Genomic DNA, 25,175 nt, shown 5'->3' on the forward strand with positions numbered 1-25,175 from the left:
AGTTTAAATAAATAAAATGTTGGTTTGAGTTTCCATGTGAAAGCATTAGACTTATGGTTTAATTATTTAATGTAAGAATTAAAATAATAATTAAAGAAACATGGAGAAAAGCTTGTTCCTTAGTTGTAAAATTATAATATTAATATCATAATTATATTTTAAAGATATGAGATTACAAATTCACCTGATTTTCTTCATGCCTCATTAAAAAATTTGATACTCCTTGATTTCATGGTGTCACACCTACATAATAATAATAATAATAATAATAATAATAATAATAATAATAATAATAATAATAATAATAATAATAATGTAGGTATACACGAGTCGGGTTGAAAAAATCTTTTAAACCAGTTCGAAATTTTGAATTGATTAGGTTGATAACTCGAGTGGTCGAGTAGATCTCATAACCAAATGAACCTTTTATTTTCGGGTTGAATTGAGTTGTCGGGTTATTTTTTTTATTATTATTTTAAAATAATTTTACTTTGTAAAACTCAAATATCAAACATTATCCTCGGTTACAAAAATAAAAGATTCTTAATCACGCTAATATATTAAAAAGGGTATGTTAGGTTGAGTTGGGTTGTAATCCTATTTTCGAGTTATTCGGTTTCACCAGTAAACCGAACATAGAGTTTTGGCTTTCTAAATCTGATCCAATCCAATCTGAACCGCGAACAACCCAACTCAGCCTTGATGATTTGTCGCTTTTTAAAAAAAAAATAATAAAACGTGAAATTATCGACATTTTATTAATATTTTTGTAAAAACGAGACGTTGAGTTGAGTCAATTATAATATAATAATTTATGGTATTTGAAAGGGGAAAGAATGAGAAAGGCATGTGGGGGAGAGCGTGAGAGATGCGTGGGTGAGGGATTGAGTGGTAATGTCACGTCTTCTACGTGATGCCTCTCATGCTTTTCGTTCGCCGTATCAACTTCACGACCTAAGTATATAATTTACTTTTATTTCCAATAAATTATATTTGCATTCGCTAAAAACAAATTAGATTTTTACCGTTCGATATAAACATAAGAGTAATTCGTCACTGTTATCATATAATATAAAAAAAATCGACGAAAAATAAAAATATAGTTTATATACTTAATTTATAAGTTAAGATAAGATAGATTCAGTGACAAATTTCATCTTTTTCTACTTTATTCATTACGATTAAATAGTTATGGAAAAAAATTGATCGTTGTCCCGAACGAGAGGCCCACGAGCTATTAGTTCAGTGATAGAGCGTGTCTCTGATATTTACGATCTTTGTACTCGGGATAAAATGATGCAACAATAATGGAATATAATATTTGTGGAGAAAAACTAAAATATTGTAATTGTTTTTTTATTTAATTATATATTATTAGATTGTTTTATTTGGTTATAATGTTTGCTAACAGTTAAATGTCACAATTTTCAAATCTTTCATCTTTAATGGGTGAATCTTGTGTGGGCCCCACTTATATGTGAATAAGATGACTTCAAACTCCATAACAAAATTTACAAATTTTGATTTATTTTTTATTTTTTATTTTTATTTTTTATTAAGATGTAAATTATTAATTCATTTATTAATGTTTTTTTTTATTTATTTAAAGAAACAAAAATAAAATATTGATTTTACTATGAATCTAGCATAATTTAGATAACATATTCAATTATTAACAAAAAATAATGATAAATTATCGCAAAATATAGAACTTGGGTTAATTAATTATAATTAATTATAACAATTTAATTTGTAGGTTAGTGACTGGATTGCTATGTTTATAGATAATTATTTATAAATACGTAATCGATTTATACAAATCAATGGCTACTATATAAAAATAATATACCAATACTACCATTATTAAAGTTACTTTTTTTTCTTTGTACTTTCGAGCATTACAATGGTATCAGAGTCAAACACCGGACGATATGCTAGGCTTCTCGCTGATCTCCGAAGAGGGTAGACACGGGGCGGTGTGCCAGTAAGGACACTAGACCCCAAAGGAGGTGGATTTGGGGGTGGTCCCACATCGATTGGAGGAAGGAAAGAGTGCCAGCGAGGACGCTGGGCCTTGAAGAGGGTGGACTGTGATGTTCCCACATTAGTTAGGGAGGAGAACAAACCACCATTTATAAGAGTGTGGAAACTTTCCCTTACGAGACGTGTTTTAAGGGGGAGCGAAAGTGAAAATCCAAACAAGACAATATTTACTGGGATGTGGGCCATTACAATTATATATATATATATTATCTTTGGAAAATGAAACTATTGTATTCCCACGTCTTGGTACGGTAATAAATTAAATAAAAATTGAAAGATTACAAAAGATATTTAAAAATATTTGATAATATTTTTTAAACTTCGTAGGTCAAAATCAAGTGGATAAAAATTATAATTTAATGGAAGAAAGAAAGAAAAAAAAAAAAAGCATGGGATGAAAACAAAATTAATTAAAAAGTTAATAGGAAGAAATCTTGAAACAAATCCCAATTCTTGTGTCCATTATAGAAAAAATAATAATAATTGAAGAAGCATGTCCCACTTCCCGATCACTTGGGAAGATATTGGGGACGATTCGTCTCATATATAAATAATAATAATAAATACTATTCTCCCCCTTTTCTTTTTCTTTTTCTTTTTTATTTTGTTGTTTTCTTATATCTAATATATATATATATATATATATATATATATATATATATATATATATATATATATATATATANTATATATATATATCAATTGCTTGCCTTTCAATTCAAAAAAATAAAAAATAAAAAATAAAAAATAAAAAAAATTCGGGGAAGATTTGCAAAAAAATGCGGTCGGATCTTGCTTCGTGAGATGTTAATCGTGGTGGGTCATTTTTTTCCCCCTCCTCCCTTCCTCTTAAAACCAACGCAAACCCACCAATTTCCCATTCTCTCTCTCTCTCTCTCTGATTCTGAATTTGGGGCAATCATGGTTATGGCTGCCGATTCTCAGTTCCATGTGCTTGCCGTCGATGATAGCCTCATAGATAGGAAGCTCATCGAGAGGCTTCTCAAAACCTCCTCGTATCAAGGTATTTTTCTATCTTCTGTCTTTTTTAATCCAATTTCTGTTTGTTTAGGAATTGGTTTGGTGAATTCTTTGTTTGATTTGGTTTCTGTAGTTACTACGGTTGATTCAGGGAGCAAGGCCTTGGAATTTCTGGGTTTGATTGAAGAACATCAACATACAAACTTCAAATCTCCTTCTTCTTCTTCCTCCTCCAACATTCATCATCAGGTTATTCTATTTCGGATTTGGATTCGTTCCTTTTCATTCCATTTTCTTCTTCTGTTTCTGAAATTTTGTGAGTTTTTGTTTTCAGGAAGTGGAAGTGAATCTTATCATTACTGATTACTGCATGCCTGGGATGACTGGCTTCGATTTGCTCAAGAAAGTTAAGGTAAGAGGGAAAGAAAGAAATAAAGGAAGATGTTCTATAGTTTCTTAGTTCTACTCTTTGTTGTTGCTGTTGTTCTTCTTCTTTCTCTGTTTTTTTTTTTTTTTTTTGGGNGTTTGTCAACCCGCCACTTGTTTGAGGAAAATTCTCAGAGAATATTTTCTCACTAACTTTCTTCTGTTTCCTTTCTAGTCAATTAGATCTGTGTTATGCTGTTATTCTCAATACTTTCCTGGAAAATCTGTTTTTCTTTGGAAACAAACAGAGAGACTAATTAGGAACTTGCTTATTCACTACTCCTGGAACTTTCCTGGAAAATCTGTTTTTCTCTGGAAACAAACATAACTAGTTAGGAATTTGCCTAATCACTACTCCTGAAACTTTCCTGGAAAATCTGTTTTTCTCTGGAAACAAACAGAGACTAATTAGGAATTTGTCTAATCACTACGTCTGGAACTTAACTGGAAAATCTGTTTTCCTTGAAAAACAAACAAACACAAACAGAGGACAAATGAATGGACGTAAATCTAACAATTTCTGTGAATTTGCAGGAATCGACGTCTCTTAGAAACATACCAGTGGTGATAATGTCATCCGAAAACTTACCTTCGAGAATCAGCAGGTAAGGAATCAAGAATCGATTTGCAATTTCTTCTTTAATGGATCGATCTCTGATATCGCTTGATCAGAAACTGATGTAATTGAATTTGATTGATGTTCGAAGTAGATGTTTAGAAGAAGGCGCGGAAGAATTCTTCCTGAAGCCAGTTCGATTGTGCGATGTGAATAAACTGAAACCACACATAATGAAGACGAAATTAAAGGATCAAAATCAAGAAGAAGAAGAAGAAACAACAGTGGCCAAATTCGAATCGGTTGAAAAACAACAACAACAACAACAACAGATTCAAATGAACAGTAACAAGAGAAAGGCGGGGATGGATGAAGAAGGTGTAGGAGAGGACAGAAGAAGAAGAATAAGGTACAATAGCAATGGCGTCGCGACTGTGAATTGATGGTGTTGATTAATGGTGAGGCGCCATGAGAGAAATTGTACATGGAGGTTCTGAAAATTAGAGGAAGTTTTTTTTTTCTTTTCTTTTTTTTACTATGGAGATTTGTTATACAAAAATTTCAATTTTGTGTCTTCTAAATTTATATTTAATATTTTTTTATTTTAAAAAGTTTAAATTCGACAAAAAAATAAAAAAAATCGACCTTTTATGTTTTTATTTATACTTTTAATTATTTTAATTAGTTTAGATTATCTTCTATCTATTAATCTAATTATGATTAGTTTAATTATCTTTTAATCTAATAGAAAATGAACTAAAAAATAAATGGTAACTAAAATTAATATTCCGAAAAAATGCCTATTTAATAATACTCATAACTATTCCTATAAAATATCAATTACTATATTAAAAAAAATTGTATTTGTATTTGATTTTAATTTATTTATTTTTATTTTAAAAGTTTCAATATAATTAATTAATTATTTATTTATTTTTAAATACTCTTAAAATTTATATTCATCTATTTTAATTTTTTTTAGTTTTAATTATATCCTTATACTTAAAAATAAAAAATATATTACCTTTAGATGAAAACCTTTACTATTTTATCTCCAAAATAACCTTAATCTTTAAACCGTTTAATTAATATTTCTTTTAAAATAAAAAATATTCAGTACCAGAATTCTATTTTAAAAATATTCATGAATTTTTAAAATTAGTATTAATATCCTTAGCGTTTATAAAACAAAAGTTAAAAAAATGGACGAAAATGTTTATCTGTTATCTTTTGAATGTTACTCTTGAAAGTGTCGAGAATTATTGGGAGTGAGTCCCACATTGGTTAATTTAGTGGAAGGACATGAGTTTATAAGTGAGGAATACTATCTCCATTAGTATCAAGCCTCTTGGGGAAGCCCAAAGCAAAGCCATGAGAGCTAATTGTGAGAGAATTGTGAGTCTGGAAGTATAGTCAAAAGTGACTGAAGTGTCTAACAAAGCGTTTTAAAAAAAAAACTCACACAATTTACTGTGAGGGGTAAAAATGGGATTTGGATGTAATTTTATAAATGGTCCAAGTTTCGATCATGCGAGGCCGTAGCCACTGAGTTTATCCAGTTGGGTGTTAGGTGGGCCCGGTTTGCTCATTTCCACGTGGAAAAGCTGTACGTTTTTTCATTTAAAAAATACAGCTTGGATATAAATAAATAAATAATAATAATAATAATAAAAGCTTGGCCAAAATATGAAAACTATTACCGATGAATGGAATCGAAACCAGAGGAAGAGGCGATCAAAGCACACCCAAAAAAAGCAAGAATAAATAAATTCATTCATTCATCAAATCCTTCATTTCTACTCGATTCCTTCGTCACTTTCTCTCTCTCCCTGTTCCTAATTCTTCCTCTTATGAACTTCCCTCCAACTTGTTTCTCCTCTTCCAATCCGATTCAGGTATGATCCCCACCGACTCTGAAACTGGACTTCTTAATTTTCGCCCAATTTACTTTTTGATTTTTGCTTCTTCTTCTTCTTCTTCTTCTTGTGATTTTATCTCCGCTTCTTCTTATTACCGCCACTTGTTCGTTTATTTTTCCCAGTTTGGAGCTCTTTTAGGGTTTTTCCTCCCCCTGTTTTAAGTTTTATGGTTGTTGGACGTCATTGAGGTGGAATCGTTGAGGAACGATGTGATTTTTCGACTATGACCTTCGTGATAGTTTATTCTTTTGACTGTGGACGCTCGTTTTAATTTTTTTGGATTTATGGTTGTTTGATTTTTATTGCCATCATTGTTTACGCATGCGGAATTAACCGCAAATCTTGTGCATCACCGTTTCAGGTCGAGGGTCGAATGTATTAAAAAAAAGAAAGAAAAGGATATTGGATGTCCGAATCATTATTTGATAGGGTCAGGTGATCAACATGAATAACAGGGTTTGGTCTAGGTTTAAGGTTGTTCTGAATAGTTCCTTTTTTTTTTTTTTTTTTTTTTTTTTTTTTTTTTTTTTTTTTTTNTGTTACCGAATTCAAGGATTTCACTTGATTGATTTGCATCGTTGGAGTAGATTGTGTCCATAATACATCCTTGTCAGTTTAACGCAAGCCATTATATCATTCCTCTGCTAATAATAATGGGATTCTCAGGGTTGAGAGGTCGTGTGTTGAGGCTTGTGAGGGGGTGAGGTTTAATGGTCTTAGGCGGACTTGGATTACTAGGTCTTTTTGTAATTATGATATTGTTTGATTTTGTTGAATTAGAGTTTGTTTTTGTAGTTAGTTCTTGAAGTCCCTTTTGTTTGATTTTGTTGAATTAGAGTCTATTCTTTCATTTTTCTCAATGAATTTTTGGTTTATCACCTGAAAGAAAGATAGCCAACATGCAGACAGTGTGGACATGAGAGAAAATAGTAATGAAAAGTTAAGGAGCAGTGCAAGAAAATAGTATTTCTTGATGATTCCACATAGGACAAGTGTTTTACCTTCTTCCAAAATATTTCTTTTTCTGATTATTTAATTTTAACCTAGAATTTATTCCTCCAGTCGACTTTTCTACAGTATTCCCTTTGAATGAAGAATATTCCTTGATGCATGACATGATAGATTTGTTCTTTCATTTCACGTGTACTTATTTTACACTTTTCGACGTGAACCTTGATTATATTTTCCTTTTGGTTTTGTCATTCAACTTATTTGATGCATTGAACAGCCTGCCTTGGTCCCATACTATCCATCTCCAGTAATTGGTATTCTTCAGAATCTGTAGTAGAGGAAAGTGGTGAATAATCAATAAGAATGTCGAGTGGATCAATGAGAAGAGTCTCGCGCCAAGATATCCAACTGGTAAGCTGACGTGTTCTTGGTCAGTCACTTATCAACTCCCCCTCCTGCTACTTTTCATTCTGCTGCAGTTTTGTTTGTCCTAATCGTTATGAAGACATTTTTTTCTTTGATTATCCAAATTTACTTTTATGAGATAATGGTGTGCTACATTATTTCCTTTCTGTCTGCTGCTAGGTGCAAAATCTTATTGAACGATGCCTTCAGCTATATATGAACCAAAAGGAAGTTGTGGAAACACTACTGAACCAAGCAAAAATCGAGCCTGGTTTTACAGAACTTGGTAACGACGAGTTTATGTTTCTTGCTACCTTTCTGCTCCCTTGCACATACAATTGAAATTGTGAGAGGTGTTGATGAGAGGATTATTATATCAGAACTAAAACTGTCATGCTAAATTTTTTGTTAGTTTGATGTAGTATTTGCTTTGTCACTTAGCTGTTAGACAGTTGATAATAATAATTCTGGATTAGTCGTTTTCTATGGTAGATATTCCTACTGTCTTACAGCAATTTAATGTATTTCTTGCGCTCTAGTTTGGCAAAAACTTGAAGAAGAGAATCGTGAATTCTTCAGGGAGTATTATCTGAGGTTAATGGTGAAGCGTCAGATAGTTGAATTCAACAGGTTGCTCGAGCAACAAGTTCGAATGATGCAAATACAAGAAACTGGAATTACTCCCTTGCCTGCCTCCAATGGATCACTCGTCCAACAAAGTGAGTCTGATTCAATTGTCCTGCTTTGTTTGCCTTTTTCTTTGTTTTTTTTTTCTTTTTTCTTTTTTCCCTTCTTTTGTTAAGTTTCTAATGGTTTTCATCTGGAAATGTCCTGCATTTGTAATTTATTATAGTTATTGCACGTCACTCCTTTTCTTCTATAATATAATAATGTCAATACATAGTGTGATTTATCTCATTTATTTTGTCCAATATAAAATAGTTGGTGGCTAGTTGAAACTGGAGAAATGAGACAAGGGAAGACATGATCATCCGTTCATGTCATGATACTCTTGTACTCTCTTTTTGATCCTTAAACTGTGGGTTCAGATAGTTGAGTTAAATTGAAATGAAAAATCACTATTTTTTTCCCATGTAATTCAGATATACAACAAATCATATCAAGGAAAAGAGGCCATGACTTCTTTTGCTGTGATCCCTTTTTCAGCAAGTAACTAATAAGTAGTAAACATCATTGACGATCCTGGCTTAACTTTGCTTCACTTACTGGACGTGGATAGTTAATTTCTGGCAAAAACGCTATTGTGTTAAGTTGTGATATTTTTATCTGAGGTTTTATACTTTTTTTAATAGATAATGCTCTATATGCATTAGGATATGCCCAATCCGTTAGAGACCTGGTTCAAACTAAGCAAAGAATTGTCAAGTTAATGTTTCAAATCTTCTAAACGTCTTAAAAAGTTTTCACAAGCCCTTAGGGAAGGAGCTTTCATGCATGTTTCTCAAGTTATTATTTTATCTTCTAGACCAAATATGAGGATTAACTATAATAGATGTTGGCATTCCATCTTTGAACAGTGCACCAGAATCCAACATATACAGTATCTTCATTGAAGCAGAATAATGTGCAGCATCCTTTTGGCAACAGCATGCCCAACAATGCGTTTCCCAATGGTGCTGTGTCATTGCATTCAAGAATCCATTCAACAGTTGACATGTCTGCACGTGCGAGTAGGATCGAAGCACCAGCATCTGTACTTCCAACCCAAAGCTCAAATATAGGTATGAATGGTAGGACAATAAAAACAGAAGTTGGATATTCAGGCAATTCCTCTTACATGTTTGGGGGCTTTGATGGTAATGTGGTGGAAGCACGCCAAACAATAGGGGACGTATCGGTGGTACCTTACTCTGGCATGGAGTCCAGTGGTCAACCCATAAATGAAGCACTGCTGGAACCGGATACTTCCTCTTTCGGATTTCTTGGTCAGATTCCTCGGAATTTCAGCCTATCAGATCTAACTGCGGACTTTTCCCAGAGTTCAGGTCTGTGGTGTTTGCTTGCTGTTCTTATACCAAGCTGGCAATCGTATGTTAAAAAATCCGATATAGCATTCTTTGATAAACATTAGAGGGTATAACTTTGTTTGATGGTATAAAATATAACAAAACTCTGCTCAATACCAATATCTTGCTTTTGTTAATATCAGATATACTGGAGAGCTACGCTAGATCTTCTTTTCTCGCTACAGAAACCGAGAACTTCATGGATCATCAAGGTGCAAATTATGTGCCTAAACTTGCCATTTGTTTTCTAGAATGATTACTGACTCCATCGTGTTTTGCATGCTTAGGAGATAATAAGAAGTCGTTGGATACCATATCAGAAGGCTTGAGTTGTGAGGACTTTGGAAGTGATTCATGAGTCCTTAATATCTGTTTGGTTAGATTAAGGTATACTCTTTTTTAACCCTATTTCATCTCTCTGAAACTCGGCTTTATTCCATCAGTCATTTTCAAATATTTTCACTGTAGACGACTTATGTATGAAACGTAATGATGATCGAAATAGGATTCTAGTCTAATTTGTAAGTTTTGAATTTCTCTGCTGATGCTCGACTTGTCGTGTTCGTTTTTAATTACTAATGCAGGTCTTTAATTTCTTTTGGAGGAAAAGGGGATGGACTAATAATGTTTGGGGAAGTATCAAACTGGAAATGCATCAGATTTGAATTTTTTTTTTTTTTTTTTAAAAAAAAAGGAAAGATAAGAAAAAAAAAAAACACATGCTTCAGATTATACTGACATCACAATATGTAGTGGTAAAGCTTTGTTTGGGTCAACTTCAGAAATGTATGTAAAGGCATAATTCTGCTTCTCAGCTTTGGTTTTGGCCTCTTCAGTTAATTATCTTTTCATTTTCATAGGATTATTTGTAGTTGTGTTGTTTCTTTTTCCTTTTCGGTCGAAAGTAAATGCAACAATATTTGGATGACATTGTATCTAAACTATCTTATATTAGACTCATTTTCGTTTGTTTTGTTTAGTTTATGATCTTTGAACGAACGAAATAGTTTATGATCTCAAGCGAGTTGAATTTTGATCAAAATATTTTACGACAGCACGTTTCCTCTTCACAAAACCATTTGATAAATGCTTTTGGGTCTGTTTTTAAGTACAAAAGTATATCAACCTTGCTTCGTATTTCACATAATCCACAAGACCTAGTTTGCTTAATTGCTTCTCACATTCCTTGCAACTGAAGAACCTGAATGATTAGTCAACAAATAAAACAATATTACATAACAGATGAGATCAGATTGAAACTTAAAATACTCTTATAAAATCAAGCTACATAGTGTTCTAAAAGAAACTAATTCATTAGATTTGTTGCATAGTCAGAATGAACTTACAAGAGACGACACTAAGTTCTCGCTGAAGTGTCTCGTCTACGTGAGCTTCTCGTAACTCGCAATTTGTAGGACCCTGCAAGACGGCAGACAGGCAACGTATCAATGGAAATTCTTGATTCTTGATTCTTGCAATCTCAAAAGAGATAAAACAATCAACTTCTTGGGCTCACAATACCTTCATTCTTAACTTGGAAAGGTTTAATTTCAGTATTACATGTTTCCGGGCCTGTCAGCTCACTGAAGGTGCCAGAATCTTCCGACTCGACGAACTTAGCTTCTGAATTGTCATTTATAGATTCAGCATCTTCAGATGATTCAGTGTTTTCATCTGCAAGGATGATCTTCTAATGTTAAAAATTCCTAAAAATTATGGTATTAGACTGTTTGAACATAAAAAATAGGGGCGGGGGTGCATATTTTGTAGTATTCCTCGTACTAGCATATTCAGAACAAAAAATTAGGCACGAGAACAATAATATGCAAGTTTAATGCTTCCTAATCCGTATTTAGAGCCAAGGAACTGAGGAACACGGGAAAAAAGAACAATGGAAATGAGTTAGTGGCTTAAACCAACCTTCAGTGATTTCGGACTTCGGAGCATCTTCTTCATTTTTTGCTGCCACAGAAGAAGTTTCAATATTACCAATCCTCTGTTGATGAACTTGGGCGTTTCTAGCAGTAGCTTCCTGCTCCTTCCTTTCTATATGAGTCTTGTTAAGCTTTTCTTCGAATTCTTCAATGCACAACTTCAGTTCTGGTTTAGCAAATTTCTTGCTCTGAAATAAAATATGGAGAGATGAGACTTCATTATTCAAATCTCAGGGTGTGTACGTTCTAGCCAATAACCTCATACCTTGCTTATGATGCTTTTGAAATGTTCCATTACAGAGTCCTCAGAAACAGCATGTTCGTATGTCTTGAATGAATCTATCAACTTTTTCATTCCCTTTTCGGTGAAGCCTAGTTGAGAAAGGCAATATGAAATGTATTCCCACTGTTTAACATCTGCAAACGGAGAGGAGAACAGTCATAAGCTTCAAAACATCATCATATGGTTAGTTGGAGAACTTGATACTTGATACTAAAAAGTAAGATTTTAGCCAATAATGGTTGGTTAAGTAGAGAAGACGTTAAAATTCAAAAGAGATGGTTTATATTTTCCTTCTTTTTGGCAAGAATCCTATTTTCCAGCAAGCTCCTCGTATATCTTGGACGATCCCGTTCCAATTGGACCTTGAACTAATGTCATCTCTTATCAATTATTAACCCCTACTCGGGATGACCTTGAATGACTTTTGGCATAAGTAACTTAAGTTTATTGACCTTCTAAACGAAATAACTTTACTTGACAGTTGATACATTCACCAATGGACTAACTTCAATAATGCATCACAAAACTATGACCCATAGCATTTGAAAGCTTCCCTACTACTACTATTAAAGTACTTGAGTACAACTAAACAAAATAAAAAATGCATCAACAATAAAGTATTGGGTATTAACTATTCTGTATTATACAATTTGTTGCATAAATCATAGAAGTCATACCAAGAAGCAAGTACAAAATTCAAAACTTAGCTAGTATTGTAGTGGGACATTATAAATTGAAAAACGTGCACAAGGAGTGAAAAGTTGAAAATTAATACCTGAAACTCCACTAAACCTATTGCAAAGCTTTTCGACGAGTGACTCCATTTGTTTGTCCTAGAAAAACATAACAAGTAGTCAGTTTTAGAAACACATTTGTTTGTCCTAGAAAAGCGTAACAAGTAGTTAGTTTTAGAAATATAAGTTAAGATTAGTTACATCTCTTCGATCAAATTTCCCTTACCTTCTTGATGGAGCCAATCAAGAATTGCATAATATTACAGAAGGACTCTCTCGGTAGGTTCTGATTAGAGAGTTTTCCTAATATATCTGGTAGTAGATTGTATATAGGATTTGCTCCTGTAGATAAGGGGATGAGAATAAGAATTTTGTATGACCAAAAACATGTTCAAGTAGTGAACAGAATGTGAGCGTTATTAAAAAGTTCATTGATGTTATAAACAATACCTTTCTTAGACAGCTCATGAAAAAATAGTTTCGCCAGATTCGATATTCTCTCATCATCATCTTCTAAACGTAGAGTCATTTCATTTATGTAACCTTTTACCTAAGCACATGCACAAGTATCAAATTAGTCTACTTCAAATATGATAGACAAATTAAGACAAACTAACAGTATTCCACCATTCAAACCTTCATCATATCATTTAATATGAGATGAGAAAGCACCAATACAGCATTCTTCCGAACAGAATTTGAAGGATCCTTCAATCTCCCATACATATTCTCAGTCCACGGTTCCAAGAGATTAGGGAAACGAACAGCCAAATCTCCTAATGCAATAGTACAATTGGAACGGACAATATCTGATGGTGCGGTTTCTACAACCGTGAAAAGAAGTTGAAGATTTGCATTGCTGAAAGTTCATTTTCATGAAAGTTAGGAAATCTTTACACCAATGATAACTCACAAAGAGAGAGAGAGAGAGAGAGAGAGAGAGAGAAAGAGGGGTCTCACCAAAAATCTGCATCAATGATCATTAAACGACATAAAGCAAGCATTGCAGATGCTTGTAGATCTGGGAACTGCAGATGGAAATAACAGACAGTAAGAACAATTCAAATTACATTTTCAACATTCATAAAAATAATAGAAACCAAAAATAACGTTGGTTTTAATATTTGAAATCTGTACACAAAGCACAAAAGTAGTATGCCGCTAACATGTTACAACTTTCCATACAAATCATACGACTCAAAAGCTCTGCATTTTTGCAATTACTTGGACATATTTGAATGTATAAAGGAATAAACATAATGTAAAAGTTCACATGGCAAAACATCACAACCAAAGAGAAACAAATGAACATTCCCACAATATGGCGAATCCTGAGCAGTGTCTCAGTCCAGTGTGCCCAAAAGACCAGCTAAGCAACGAACAAACTAATGAATAAAACATTCATCCATAGTATAGATGTAAAATGGATCACAAACATTCACCTTATGCAGTAGGCTGAAATTTCTGCAAAGTTTGGAAAGAAACGGTGCACATTGCCCTATTAAATTCTTCCCTCCTGAATTACCAAAAACAATTTCTTTTTCTGCCTTCTCTGAAAGAGAATCAATAATTGCATCTTCAGAAGCAGCAAGGCCTAGCTCAGCATTTATGCCATTTTCCTGCAAGAATCAGTGTCACATTTTATATTACAAAAATAAAGTTGGTAGATAGTAAAAATAAATGGAAGACGTAACTTTATCCTCGTCCCATAACTGACTCATTATACAAACGGAGAACTCACCTTCACGCCATTAGCCACTGTTGCACCATTACCGTGTACAGTCTGACCATCAGCCATTTTATACTTCGCTTTTTGTTTCTGGATCTTTCGGGTGCACGATTCGATATATACTAGCTGGTTCATGGCTACATGACTTGCAATAAATAAATATCTACTAAGTTTCTCAATTTGGACAGTAGTTAATATGTCACCTTCGCCACCTTCAATGTCAGTTTGCAGGTGAACTTCCTTGTTACCATTAAAAACAGAAGTAAGAGATTTTTTAACCAAATTTGCTGCTATGTTTTCAGGAGACGGATGAATTGAATATATAGCTGCTATGGCTTTATCAACAGCAGCATACCATATATTCTCTGGAAGCCAAGAACTAGTAATCAAGCTTTCCAGCTTATCGAACACCCGGTTGCCATTACCAGCCAACAACTTCTTTTTGTCATCTTCAGACAGTTTTTGGATGGCAATGCAGGCTGTCCTGGCAAGTAAAGGGTCCACCTTAGACCATCGACCAAACCCGATGTCTATAATATCCTGTATATGAGAGCCAACAATAGCAGCAGATGATTTTGATGCCATGCAAAGAACAGATAAAGCACCCCGGCTTTGCTCTGCTGTGGTTCCACCAACATTAAAGCAAAAGAAATCCCATAAAGCTGATATCTGGAGAGAAGAAAAAAAATTAAAAATAAACACTTCATTAATTATCTTATACACTCCATGGTAGAAACTCATAGACCACGGATTATTGTGGAGATCGATGCACCATTAACAAGCAAGCTAAAATCACGACAGCTAACAAACTAACTTTTCAGATGTCATCATAAGACAACCGAACTTAAACTCTGTACCCCATCATAGGCATGTCGATCTAATTAGTCACATCTGATATCTGATATCTTCAATTACTTGAAGATACATATATTCACATATCATTCTAATAAAGTTCGTATTCTTTAAATTATTGTGGTAGTATATGCCATACTAAAGTTAAAAATGTTCCATAAAAGAAGTGAATACCATAGAGATGAATTTTTTTCTCTAGTACTTTATCTTTTAGAGTCCGAGCTACTATTCAACTCATTCAGATGCTACTCAGACTGTAAAGTATAATAGGAAATGAATTTTTGTCGACTACCTTTTTGCTATTTTTCTAACATTATAAAATATCCTACAAGTAACTGGCCCCTTATAAGCACGATTGTCAGGCCAAACTTCCAAGAAAGTTGTTAACTTGCGAAGAAAAGATGAGAAACAGCGATATATAGTGAGACATACCGTGCTACCAGATATATCACCCTTCGATACCAAGGCATCAATCATAAACTCCAGAGCTGCAAGATCTCCAATGTTTGAATCAATGGCAAGATGTAGGAGACTTTTAGCAGTTTCAATTGGGTTTTTTGTTATATATATTGTTATGAAGGCGTTCTCAACGGCTTCATAGATGGATTTATCTTGAGAAAATGCCTACAAAAATAATAAAATTTTATTCTACAAAAGAACTGTTCGACAAATTAATGATGAACGATATCTAGCAAAAGGAAATAAAAATTGACAACTTTAAGCCCTGATAAAAAAAAAAAAAACTAAAGCATACCAATGGCAACATTTTACGGAGACAAGCCTCTGAACCATCAATTTGGAATTGTCTGCACCTCATCAACAAAAGAATTGTATTCTCAACGTCAGTGGCGGAAGAAGAAGCCATTAACTGAACTAGTATTGGCATTACTTCTGATATACATGTCGAAAACCTCAGGCCAGCCTCTAGAGATGCAACCAAAGCCCTGATTTGCTCCAAGTTTCCAACATCCAAAGTCAAATTGTCCTTCTGAACAGCCTCTTCTTCCATTTGAGAAGGATAGCTATCAGTCAAACTATCTTGCTGGTTCCCTCCCCCACCTTCTGTAAGGCCATTATCAACTTCACCATCACCATTAAAGATATCGTCGTCAAATGACAAGCCACCTTCCACATTTTCTGAGGACTTTTCTGGTTCAAGCTCGTCTAATTTCTTCTTATACTGCTCTAAAGTTGCTTCAAATGAAGCTATTCGCAGCTGTGGACCAAATGGGTTATGCTGCAACATAGTGATGAGCAATTGCAGCGCAGATTTTCTGACAATTGCACTCTTATCCTCCAACCTTCCAGCAGCAACCGCTGCCACTTCATTCCACAAACCGATAGAAACAGAATGTGCTTCACATAGGTCAGCCCAAACCTGAATAACTCGACTCCTAGTGTAAGCTGAAACATCCCGACAACGTTCAAGCAAGATTTCTAGCATTGCCTGCTTGCTTCGAAGACGAACAGATTTACAACTCAGTTCACCTTCAATGTCGCAAAACGCTTTAGCAATCAACTTACCAAGCACCCCCACAAGAGCATTCCTTATTTTATAGGATTCACCACCAAAATGTGGGATCAGAAGTCCAATGTTGGTGGAGAATAACTTTGGGAGCCTGTCAGCGAGCTCTACTAGGAATCGCCCTATGTTTTCAGCCCCAGCTGTGTCTTTAACATAGTCTTTCGGGTTAGTCCTTCCAACGTCTCTAATAAGAGAGATTGCCAGGATTCCATCAGAATATTTCTTCTCTGCCCCAGCAACAGCATCAGCGACGTGAGTCACAACGTAATCATACTTGTGAATAAGGTGCATAATTGAGGCACATGATTGGGTCGTAAAGTGATATTTTGTAGAACAAGCACCAATTATACGACACAGAGCATCCTTCGAATCAACATCCTTCAAAAGGACTGGATTCTCGAACATTGAGACCACGTTTCTAAAGAAAACCCAAGTAAAAAGTGTTAAAATTACAAGTAAATACCCAGGGAGTTGTTTTCACCAAGTAAGTTATAGTACGTACTTTGCAATAAAAGACAGATAATTCTCATCCGGGTCTGATGAACCAAAGAGCAACGAGATGTTGATCTCCATTGAATTAGCAATCAAGTTTAATATACGGCCCCTCTGGAGTTCCCAATTCCACGAACTTCTGGGCATTTTCTTCCGAGTACTAGCGGTGACCTAAAGGCATGATTGAAAGAGCTTGGGTGAAATTCGATTCAAGCTAACAAAACCACAAAATTTATCAAACTAAAAATCATTACGAAAGCAAAAAATGACCAACGTAGAGGAATTAGCAGACAACCTTTGAATTGTTGCTACTACTACCACTGGATTCCTCACTGGTGACAATATTGAGAAGGAAAAACGTATAGATTTTAAAAGCATTGCGATAAGAAGCAATCTGATCGAGAACCGGAGCGTCGGCATCATTACTTGAGGAAGCTCGTGCAAGCGAATCAATGTTGGGAAGAAGAACACTGAAATTAGAGCGGAGACTCTCAACAATATTCAATTTACAGGAGGGAGAGAGGTTACTATAGTCCCGAATCAAAGAGTACACACGATCGAAAATATCCTGCTCTTCGACGCAGAAGAGGTCCTTGTCGGAAAGATCAAATGAAACGCCTGTTGGAATTGGAGCAAATGAAGAGTACAGATGGGAAATTAAGGGTGAATGTGTTCCAAAATGGAAAAAGTAGTGAAACAGTGGAAGAGGACGAACCTTTGACGAATTCTTCAAGTTGAGATGGAGGAAGAGATGCGACTTCTGTAGGATTCTGTACGCATAGGCGATTATCGTCGTAGTCTTGTTCGAGAGATCGAAGGGTTTGGGGGAAGACGAAAGGGGAAGCCATTGGAGGGAAATCAGAGAGAGACAATGAAGCTTCCGAATCAAAGTTGAGAGTCCAAATTCAAATTGAAAGGGGTTTTCAATGAGCGGGAAGGCACTGTCAGTGCCCGGTCTGTACCGGGTCGGGTCAGATTACGGTCGGTCGGGGCTTCATTATTATTTATTATTATTTTCTTTTTGTAATTTTTAATCTATAAGAAATTAACAGATAAATTGCTTAGAATCTTCTAAAATTCTCGATTAAATTTATCCATAAAAAACATATTAACTTTTTTTTATTATTAAAATGTTCAACTGTCAGTAAATTATTAATTTCTTAATTTAATTTTTTAATATATTTAGACGCACGAATTAATCAAATGCATAAATTAAGTTTTATATGTCAAATAAGAGAGGTATAATTATCAACTTTTATTAATTAATTTATAAACATATTTTGTTATTAAATTTTTTACAATCATGAATTTATAATATTATATAATTTATTTATATCATATGTTATATCCGCTTTAATTTTGAAAAAAAAATACATATATAAATATTTATCTACATTTCATCATCTCCCCTTCCAATTCATGTCCCCTATTCCTGCTCTACATAAAGCTGGCACAACTCCGTGAAACTCGACTCAACTCAGTGGGTATGAGGCAGTGTCAAACCAAAATATCCGACAAGCATTATCCGAAGGAGGTAGAATGAATTGCCCTAACACATATCTGACCAAGAGTTTGTTCAATGTATATAAACTATAGTAAGAAGAAATCGAGAATACTAAAACTACCAAAAGTTCTTAGGAATTAAATGTTTTAACAAGATTGTACGTAAGTAATTGATACGAATATTTCAAACTAACATGTTCTCGTGGTCAGAGCTCCAACGAGCTAAAACATGCAGATGACTCAAGAATATACAATTTTTACCAATTCAGGATGGGTGTGGAAGCAGCAGCCATAGTCCAACACAGTAACTTTTGTTCCTCAGCTTTCACAGTTCGTACTCATCTACTAATAGTTCTTTTTTACCTGCATATGAACGTATTATCGTTCTTCACCTATTGAGCATGGAAGGCATGGAAGCAACGGTAAAATATAATTTTATCTACAATTCATTGCTGATCATATGAGTAGGATCTGGGGATTTATAACCAGAAGTGTGCAACTATAGCAGTCTGTTCCTGCATTAATAAACCATGACATTGTCATTGTTATTTATTTACATGCTAGGTTTTTATAGATATTAACGTACAGAGCCTGTTATCTTGAGCAGTTATACAAATAAGACCAGAGTCGAACCTAACCGTTGAGCTTGAGGGTTGTGTATGTGCTCCCATTGGATAGACAAAGAGTCGTAGTGAAACATACAAAGAAAAGGGATAGTTGCCTTCGAGTAGAGGCTCAACCCGGCTAGCACGCTTAACATTCAACTACCAAGATCCAAAAAAAAAGAGAGAGAGAGAGAGAGGGTTGAAGGCTCGAGCAAGGAAGGGTGGCGAAGGAAACCCATACTAGAATGTGGGTATCTAGACTCGAAAAAGCAGGAAAAGCCATTCCAGAAAGCTTTAGCTCGTCAACTCTATTCCTGCTGTGTATCTAGTTTATAAGGGATGCTTGACATCCATTCACTAGCTAGCTTAAGGTGATTAGTCCTCAGTTATAGGCAAGTCTTCAGCCTCAAGATTTGTCTAAGCACCTATTCCAAGATGAACCTTCTCACTTACCTTGTTAGGTTTGCGTGCTCAACTACTCCTATCTTGCACTCATTGTTTTAGAAGTATACGTTCAAACCTTACTTTAAGCTAAGAATATTTGCTAAAATTTTCACACCGGAATGGTAGTAAAACTCTCCATTTATAATCATCAAATAAATTACAAAAGAAATAGAAAAAACAATAAATGGGAAGAGCAATAAATGGATACAAGATATTTGCTAGGTCAAATATGGTAGCTATGGTAAACCATAATAAAAGCCTAAATATTTAGATATTTGCCTATAATAAAAGGTCAAATATGGTAGCAATGGTAAACCGTAATGGAAAGCTAAATATCTAGATATTTGCCTGTAATAAAATGTCAAATATGGTAGCTACGGAAACCGTAGTGGAAGGCTAAATATATATAGATATTTGCCTGTAATAAAAGGTCAAATATGATAGCTACGGTAAACCGTAATGGAAGGCTAAATATATAGATATTTTGACTATAATAAAATGTCAAATATGGTAGCTATGATAAACCGTGATGGAAGGCTAAATATCCTTAACATAAGCTATACTCATCATCAATTCCTAATAATATCCATAATATTTCTCTACAATCTTCACAACAGATCTATACAAACAGCCCAGAATCAGCCATCTTTTTCTAGTTTTACAAGGGAAATTAATAGCCATATTTCCAGTGTCATTTGATATAAAGACAATTGGTATTTCAGAAAACGAAAGAATATCTTACAGAGACCCATTGAAGAATAGATCATAAGACAGTAGAAAATATCAGATATTGACGTATAGATAATATGTTGAATGAAAAATGATCAAATGTTAAACACCCAATGGAACTAGAAGCAGAATATATCTCCAAACTTGATGATATCAGTTGAATCAATGAAGGCCAAACCAATTCATACAGTTCCTATTTTAGCTAGCTATAATTTCTGTGTAAAAGAAAGCAAGAAATAAACAAGAATAGCTACTCAAATTGCAACCTCTTCAATTTCTTGAAAAACACAGGACTCCAATTGTTGCGTAATGGCATTCCTAATCACACTTCACACGATTGAGAAAGAGAAAAATGATTGAACGGACTCTAGAACCCTATAATCAAGCACATGGAGAGCATAATTTGCAGAAATCCGAAATGGGAAAATCAGACGATTCAAACAAGCTTTTTGAAACAAACATTCAAACTTCAGAAGTGAAAACAAAACACCAAAATGGAAGACAATCAGAAAATTCCGAGTTAGGATACATACCAGAGGGTTACGAATTGACGAAATCGAAGAATCTCCGGTCAGCCGATGTGAAAAGGGCCAATATCACCAGTTCTGATGGAGCCCGCGACCTCGTCGGCGATGGCCAAACAAGAAGAAACACAGTCGCTCAAGGCCACCCAAACCATGTTAGCGATCCAAAACGCCATGTGCCATGTCATTGCCATGGCCTTTCCGGTGTGTTGTTCGAGGTAGAGGCGTGGACTGGGAGTTTCAGAGCATATCCATTGAAGGAATTGGACTAGATTTAGAGGAAGCCATTAGAGAACAGAGGCAGAGGCTATTGGGCTGAGTAAAAGATAAAGCTGCAAACTTTATGGTTGAAGAAATGTTACCCGTAGCGTGTAGCTAAAGCCGATTTCACCACAATTTCCTTTTTCAGGTTATCTTATTTTACGGGGATTTTTTTTTTTTTTAAAGAAAAAATAAAATTTATAGTAATTGTTCTATAAATGTTAAATTTTTGCCCATATATTTCGATATATTATTCCTTACTTATCCCCCACCTTCTGATTTAGTTTGGGTTGAAAGTGTTGATATAATTAACATCAATCCAACTGAAAAATAAGAAAAATATGGGTCGGTATGATGTTGTCCACTTTGAGCATAAACTGAGATGAATTTCTTACTTATAAACTCATTATCAATTCCTTAATTAGTCGATGTGGTATTCCCTACCAACGATAATTAAAAGGAAAAATCACATGGAGAGCACTACCAATCTTTAAAGCACAAAAGTATCTTCTTTAAACAACTACTTTGATTGCTACTTTACCATGTCCATAAGTTAAAAAGTACGAAAACAAAGAACTTAAAAATGGATGGACTGTTCAAGTTGCCAAAGCACAAAAGTACGGTTATTGAAATGGATAGAAAAATCTACCGCTAGCAAATATTGTCCTCTTTCGGCTTTTCTTTCTAGGCTTTCCTTCAAGGTTTTTAAAACGCATATGCTAAGGAGAGATTTCCACACCCTTATAAAGAATGATTCGTTCTTCTCTCCAACTCACGTGGGATCTCACATTTGCTTCCCACTGTATCCCTTTCTTTAAATAACATAGTTCATAGACTCAAAGAAGACAGACCTGTAGCAAAGGGCACAAGATTTAGCTTAGTTGTTGACGGTGGAGGCAATCTCATCAGTACAAGCCGCTCGCTTCCCTGCTTGCCATTTGCCTGTGAATATGGCAGGGAAGAGATATGGAGATGAACATAGGAATTGAACCAACCTCTGGGTGTAGCAGCGTTGAAGAACATATGGTTGGCCAAGCAAATTTGACACCAATTACAGGCTCATGGAATCACAAGATTCAAATCCACTGTTAAATCTTCATATAATGTATGACCAATCTTCTTCATTTTCATATGCAGATCATGAAGTAAAGGATAAATATTTTCAGATTGGCAATGAGAATTGTCGCCCACTACGAACACGTGCACTGCATTACCAACTTCTATCCAACTGCAACCAGGTTGCTTCTTCAATCCCTTATCCTTCATTTTCAACCTTACTTTGGCAGCTTCTCTCCATTTTCCAGTTGAAGCATATATGTTAGATAGCAGCATAAAGGTTCCTGCATTCTCTGGTTCTGTTTCCAAAAGCTTTTCAGCCGTTAACTTGCCCAAATCTATATTGCCATGAACATTACATCCAGCAAGAAGAGCTGCCCAAACAGACGATGAAGGCTTATCCTCAAGCCCCTTGATGAAATCAAATGCCTCTTGGAGTCGTCCCGCTCGGCCAAAAAGATCGACCAAGCATGTGAAATGATCTTCTCTTAGCGTTATAGACCCATCTCTTACGAGATTTTCGAAGTATTTCAACCCCTCATCCACAAGGCCAGCATGACTACAAGCAGAAAGCAACGCGATATAGGTGACATTATCTGGACGAAATCCCAATGCCTGCATTTCATCAAATAAACGAATTGCTTTGTAGCCATGGCCATGATGAGCATAGGCTGCAATCATCCCATTCCAAGAAACTACATCTCTGTGGCTTGTCGATCCATCATCGAATATCTTGCGAGCCATATCCAACTCCCCACATTTTGAATACATGCTTATTAAAGCTGATACTACATCTGTAACTTCTTGGTATACTGACTTACTTATTATCTGGTGAATTTGTTGTCCCTCGCAAAGACCGGCTAAGTTACTACAAGCACCCAACACGCTGACAAAAGTACCTTCATTTGGTTTTACATTGTTGGCTGCTTGCATTTCTGAAAAAATCTTCAATGCTTCTTCACTTTGCCCATCTTGTACATGTCCAGAAATCATTGCTGTCCAAGAAACAACATTTTTGTTAGGCATTTTATAGAACAAATCCACTGCCCTTTCAAGCTTACCGTTTTGAATGAACCCTGTAATCATGGCGTTCCATGAAGGCACATCCCTCTCTGGAATTTTCTCAAACAGTTCAAAGGCCTCATCCAGCCGCATATTCTGAGCATACCCAGTAATTATTGCATTCCAGGAAACCACATTTCGCTCAGGCATTTTATCGAACACTAAACGGGCATCATCAATTCTCCCATTTTTTGCCAAACCAGCCACCATGGCCGTCCAAGAAATCACATCTCTCTCCGGCATCTGGTTAAAAAGCTCCTGAGCTTCATCTACTCTCCTCCTTTTCATCAATGCTGTAATAACAGTGTTCCAAGAAACCACATTCCTCTCGGGCATTCTTTTAAACAAATCAAAAGCCTGATCGACCCAACCCTTTCGCGCATACCCTTCAATCATAGTGTTCCACGAAACAACATTCTTAACTGGCATGGCATCAAACAAGCTTCTAGCCTCCTCAATCCGGCTCAATCTTACATATCCACTAACCAATGCTGTCCAAGTAACAACATTCTTTATAGCGTCATCTCTATCAAATAGCTTCTTAGCTTCCTCAATCATTCCACATTTGATATACCCTGTAATTACTGCAGTCCATGAGACCACATCTCGATCGGGCATTTCCTCGAACACCCTACGTGCCTCTCCGATTTTTCCTTCTTTACCAAGCTTTGTGATCAGCCAGTTCGTGCGTGCAACATTCGAATTGGCACTATAGTCTCTATCTGTTGATGAGATTTTCGGCACAACCTGATAGGTAGAAAACGGCGACGATAACCTGGAGTTGTGCGAATTGCACAAGACACGCACATATCTAGCAAAGCAAGAAAGAAAAACTCTGGTTGTATCTTTAGCATAAATTTCCNGCAAGAAAGAAAAACTCTGGTTGTCTCTTTAGCATAAATTTCCCTAATCGGTACCTGATACAATAAAGACATTTGTATCCACTTATTGCGTATCCCCGCCGCCTAAGGCTCCCCGGAGAAGAAGATTGAAGAAACAACGGGGCGGCTGCATACGCCGTGGCTCGTGAAAGACGGAGAAGAAGACAATCATGCTTTCCATTTTTGTTCTCTTTCCATTTTTCCCCATTTTTTCTTTTTCAAAATAAAATTCAATTTATAAGTTTTTTTTTTTTTTAATACAATTTTGAGAATTAAATTAATTTTAAATTGCATCAAAATAATTATAAATTACTAATAAATACTTTATATTAATTTACTAAAAATTTAGATTTTAAAGAACTTTTAATTGAAATAATTATTATAAAAAAATTCATTTTATTTTAGTCGTATATAAAATTCAAATTAAATTCCAAAAATGCTCTCTAAATAAAATTAAAAGAAAAATAAATTATCAAAATATTGAATTTAAGATTTCATTAAAATTCTAAATATTAATCTTAGAATATGATATTGTCCCTCTTGAAAATAAATTCTTATAGTTTTGCTTTGGGCTTCCTAAAAGACCTCCTACAATAGAGATATATTTCTTTACTTATAAATCCACAATCATTCCCTAAATTAGTCAATATAGGACTCACTCCCAACCATCCTCAACAATTAAATATTTATTTTAATATATATAATTTAAAAAATACGTCATGTTTCTAATGTTGAGACATATATCATTGACCAAAATAACATTCCAACATTTTCCTCGACAAATTTTAAACAAAAAAAAAATTAAAAAATTACACATTATTTGATAACGATAAAAATAAAATAAAATAAAATAAAATAAAATAAAATAAAATAAAATAAAATAAAAAAAAAAAAAGTAGAAGTTTAGAAGATTCCAAGCACTTGGTCAATTAATTTGTTTGAGTTGTAAATGGGACAACCAAACCAGACAACCCTTAATAAATGCTCGAATTCTATTGGCTAATAGAATTTGGTAAACCATAGATATCAAATATTTAATGTGAAAAAAAAATTTGATCCATAACTTTGGTACTCATTATAATCAAAAGACANAAAATTTGGTAAACCATAGATATCAAATATTTAATGTGAAAAAAAGAATTTGATCCATAACTTTGGTACTCATTATAATCAAAAGACAATTACCACATGACCCACATTCATTTGTGGGTGGTTGCCCCAAAGATTCATTATTAAAGCCCATTTAATATCTT

General features: G+C 34.6%; 5 protein-coding genes across 8 annotated transcripts; 2 read left to right on the forward strand and 3 right to left on the reverse strand.

Moving 5' to 3' along the window:
* The first annotated feature begins 2,783 nt into the window (after nt 1-2,783).
* LOC111791023 (two-component response regulator ORR9) lies at nt 2,784-4,571 on the forward strand. 2 transcript variants are annotated; one of them, XM_023672198.1, is made up of 5 exons: nt 2,784-3,067; nt 3,158-3,273; nt 3,359-3,436; nt 3,985-4,055; nt 4,158-4,571. In XM_023672198.1, the coding sequence occupies exons 1-5, from the start codon at nt 2,848-2,850 to the stop codon at nt 4,447-4,449; spliced, it is 777 nt and encodes a 258-aa protein (XP_023527966.1). In that variant the 5' UTR covers nt 2,784-2,847; the 3' UTR covers nt 4,450-4,571. The 2 variants fall into 2 exon arrangements, with proteins under 2 accessions (XP_023527966.1, XP_023527965.1); XM_023672197.1 differs by having other exon boundaries at nt 4,161-4,571.
* A 1,120-nt stretch (nt 4,572-5,691) lies between these two features.
* LOC111790839 lies at nt 5,692-10,163 on the forward strand. Of its 3 annotated transcripts, none has more exons than XM_023671927.1 (8): nt 5,692-5,901; nt 7,154-7,287; nt 7,462-7,567; nt 7,821-8,000; nt 8,820-9,287; nt 9,452-9,520; nt 9,596-9,695; nt 9,919-10,163. In XM_023671927.1, exons 2-7 carry the CDS (start codon nt 7,240-7,242, stop codon nt 9,664-9,666), a joined length of 942 nt encoding a protein of 313 aa, XP_023527695.1. In that variant the 5' UTR covers nt 5,692-5,901; nt 7,154-7,239; the 3' UTR covers nt 9,667-9,695; nt 9,919-10,163. The 3 variants fall into 3 exon arrangements, with proteins under 3 accessions (XP_023527695.1, XP_023527693.1, XP_023527696.1); XM_023671925.1 differs by having other exon boundaries at nt 9,893-10,122; XM_023671928.1 differs by lacking the exon at nt 5,692-5,901 and having other exon boundaries at nt 7,861-8,000; nt 9,893-10,122.
* A 152-nt stretch (nt 10,164-10,315) lies between these two features.
* Nucleotides 10,316-17,892, reverse strand: LOC111790838 (condensin complex subunit 1). Its single transcript, XM_023671924.1, has 17 exons — nt 17,573-17,892; nt 17,153-17,475; nt 16,868-17,028; nt 15,595-16,783; nt 15,273-15,464; nt 14,001-14,657; nt 13,702-13,878; nt 13,220-13,287; nt 12,896-13,118; nt 12,710-12,809; nt 12,486-12,601; nt 12,301-12,358; nt 11,508-11,659; nt 11,229-11,430; nt 10,830-10,982; nt 10,655-10,727; nt 10,316-10,509 (listed from the first exon to the last, which is right to left on the reverse strand). The coding sequence occupies exons 1-16, from the start codon at nt 17,703-17,705 to the stop codon at nt 10,666-10,668; spliced, it is 3,966 nt and encodes a 1,321-aa protein (XP_023527692.1). The 5' UTR covers nt 17,706-17,892; the 3' UTR covers nt 10,316-10,509; nt 10,655-10,665.
* Nucleotides 17,893-18,466: 574 nt separating this feature from the next.
* Nucleotides 18,467-20,909, reverse strand: LOC111790952. Its single transcript, XM_023672086.1, has 2 exons — nt 20,672-20,909; nt 18,467-18,875 (listed from the first exon to the last, which is right to left on the reverse strand). Exon 1 carries the CDS (start codon nt 20,854-20,856, stop codon nt 20,710-20,712), a length of 147 nt encoding a protein of 48 aa, XP_023527854.1. The 5' UTR covers nt 20,857-20,909; the 3' UTR covers nt 18,467-18,875; nt 20,672-20,709.
* LOC111790951 (pentatricopeptide repeat-containing protein At2g35030, mitochondrial) lies at nt 18,471-24,116 on the reverse strand. The gene is made up of 4 exons (XM_023672085.1): nt 23,924-24,116; nt 21,775-23,879; nt 20,672-21,246; nt 18,471-18,723 (listed from the first exon to the last, which is right to left on the reverse strand). Exons 1-2 carry the CDS (start codon nt 23,974-23,976, stop codon nt 21,983-21,985), a joined length of 1,950 nt encoding a protein of 649 aa, XP_023527853.1. The 5' UTR covers nt 23,977-24,116; the 3' UTR covers nt 18,471-18,723; nt 20,672-21,246; nt 21,775-21,982.
* Nucleotides 24,117-25,175: the final 1,059 nt, after the last annotated feature.

The sequence above is a fragment of the Cucurbita pepo genome, chromosome LG03 (genome assembly GCF_002806865.2).
Source record: "Cucurbita pepo subsp. pepo cultivar mu-cu-16 chromosome LG03, ASM280686v2, whole genome shotgun sequence".
NCBI lineage: Eukaryota > Viridiplantae > Streptophyta > Magnoliopsida > Cucurbitales > Cucurbitaceae > Cucurbita > Cucurbita pepo.

What these genes read in the sequence shown, in the direction of transcription:
- LOC111790839 (XM_023671927.1), top strand. Translation starts at nt 7,240, where the DNA reads ATGTCGAGTGGATCAATGAGAAGAGTCTCGCGCCAAGATATCCAACTG. An exon ending in GCCTGGTTTTACAGAACTTG is followed by an intron (nt 7,568 to 7,820) that starts GTAACGACGAGT and finishes CTTGCGCTCTAG; the next exon opens with TTTGGCAAAAACTTGAAGAA. An exon ending in GAACTTCATGGATCATCAAG is followed by an intron (nt 9,521 to 9,595) that starts GTGCAAATTATG and finishes TTGCATGCTTAG; the next exon opens with GAGATAATAAGAAGTCGTTG.
- LOC111790838 (XM_023671924.1), bottom strand. Translation starts at nt 17,705, where the DNA reads ATGGCTTCCCCTTTCGTCTTCCCCCAAACCCTTCGATCTCTCGAACAA. An exon ending in GTAGTAGCAACAATTCAAAG is followed by an intron (nt 17,029 to 17,152) that starts GTTGTCTGCTAA and finishes TCATGCCTTTAG; the next exon opens with GTCACCGCTAGTACTCGGAA. An exon ending in TGATTGGCTCCATCAAGAAG is followed by an intron (nt 12,359 to 12,485) that starts GTAAGGGAAATT and finishes ATGTTTTTCTAG; the next exon opens with GACAAACAAATGGAGTCACT.
- LOC111790952 (XM_023672086.1), bottom strand. Translation starts at nt 20,856, where the DNA reads ATGGCAATGACATGGCACATGGCGTTTTGGATCGCTAACATGGTTTGG.
- LOC111791023 (XM_023672198.1), top strand. Translation starts at nt 2,848, where the DNA reads ATGTTAATCGTGGTGGGTCATTTTTTTCCCCCTCCTCCCTTCCTCTTA. An exon ending in ATTTGCTCAAGAAAGTTAAG is followed by an intron (nt 3,437 to 3,984) that starts GTAAGAGGGAAA and finishes GTGAATTTGCAG; the next exon opens with GAATCGACGTCTCTTAGAAA. An exon ending in TTACCTTCGAGAATCAGCAG is followed by an intron (nt 4,056 to 4,157) that starts GTAAGGAATCAA and finishes TGATGTTCGAAG; the next exon opens with TAGATGTTTAGAAGAAGGCG.
- LOC111790951 (XM_023672085.1), bottom strand. Translation starts at nt 23,976, where the DNA reads ATGTCTTTATTGTATCAGGTACCGATTAGGGAAATTTATGCTAAAGAG. An exon ending in ATTTATGCTAAAGAGACAAC is followed by an intron (nt 23,880 to 23,923) that starts CAGAGTTTTTCT and finishes TAAAGATACAAC; the next exon opens with CAGAGTTTTTCTTTCTTGCT.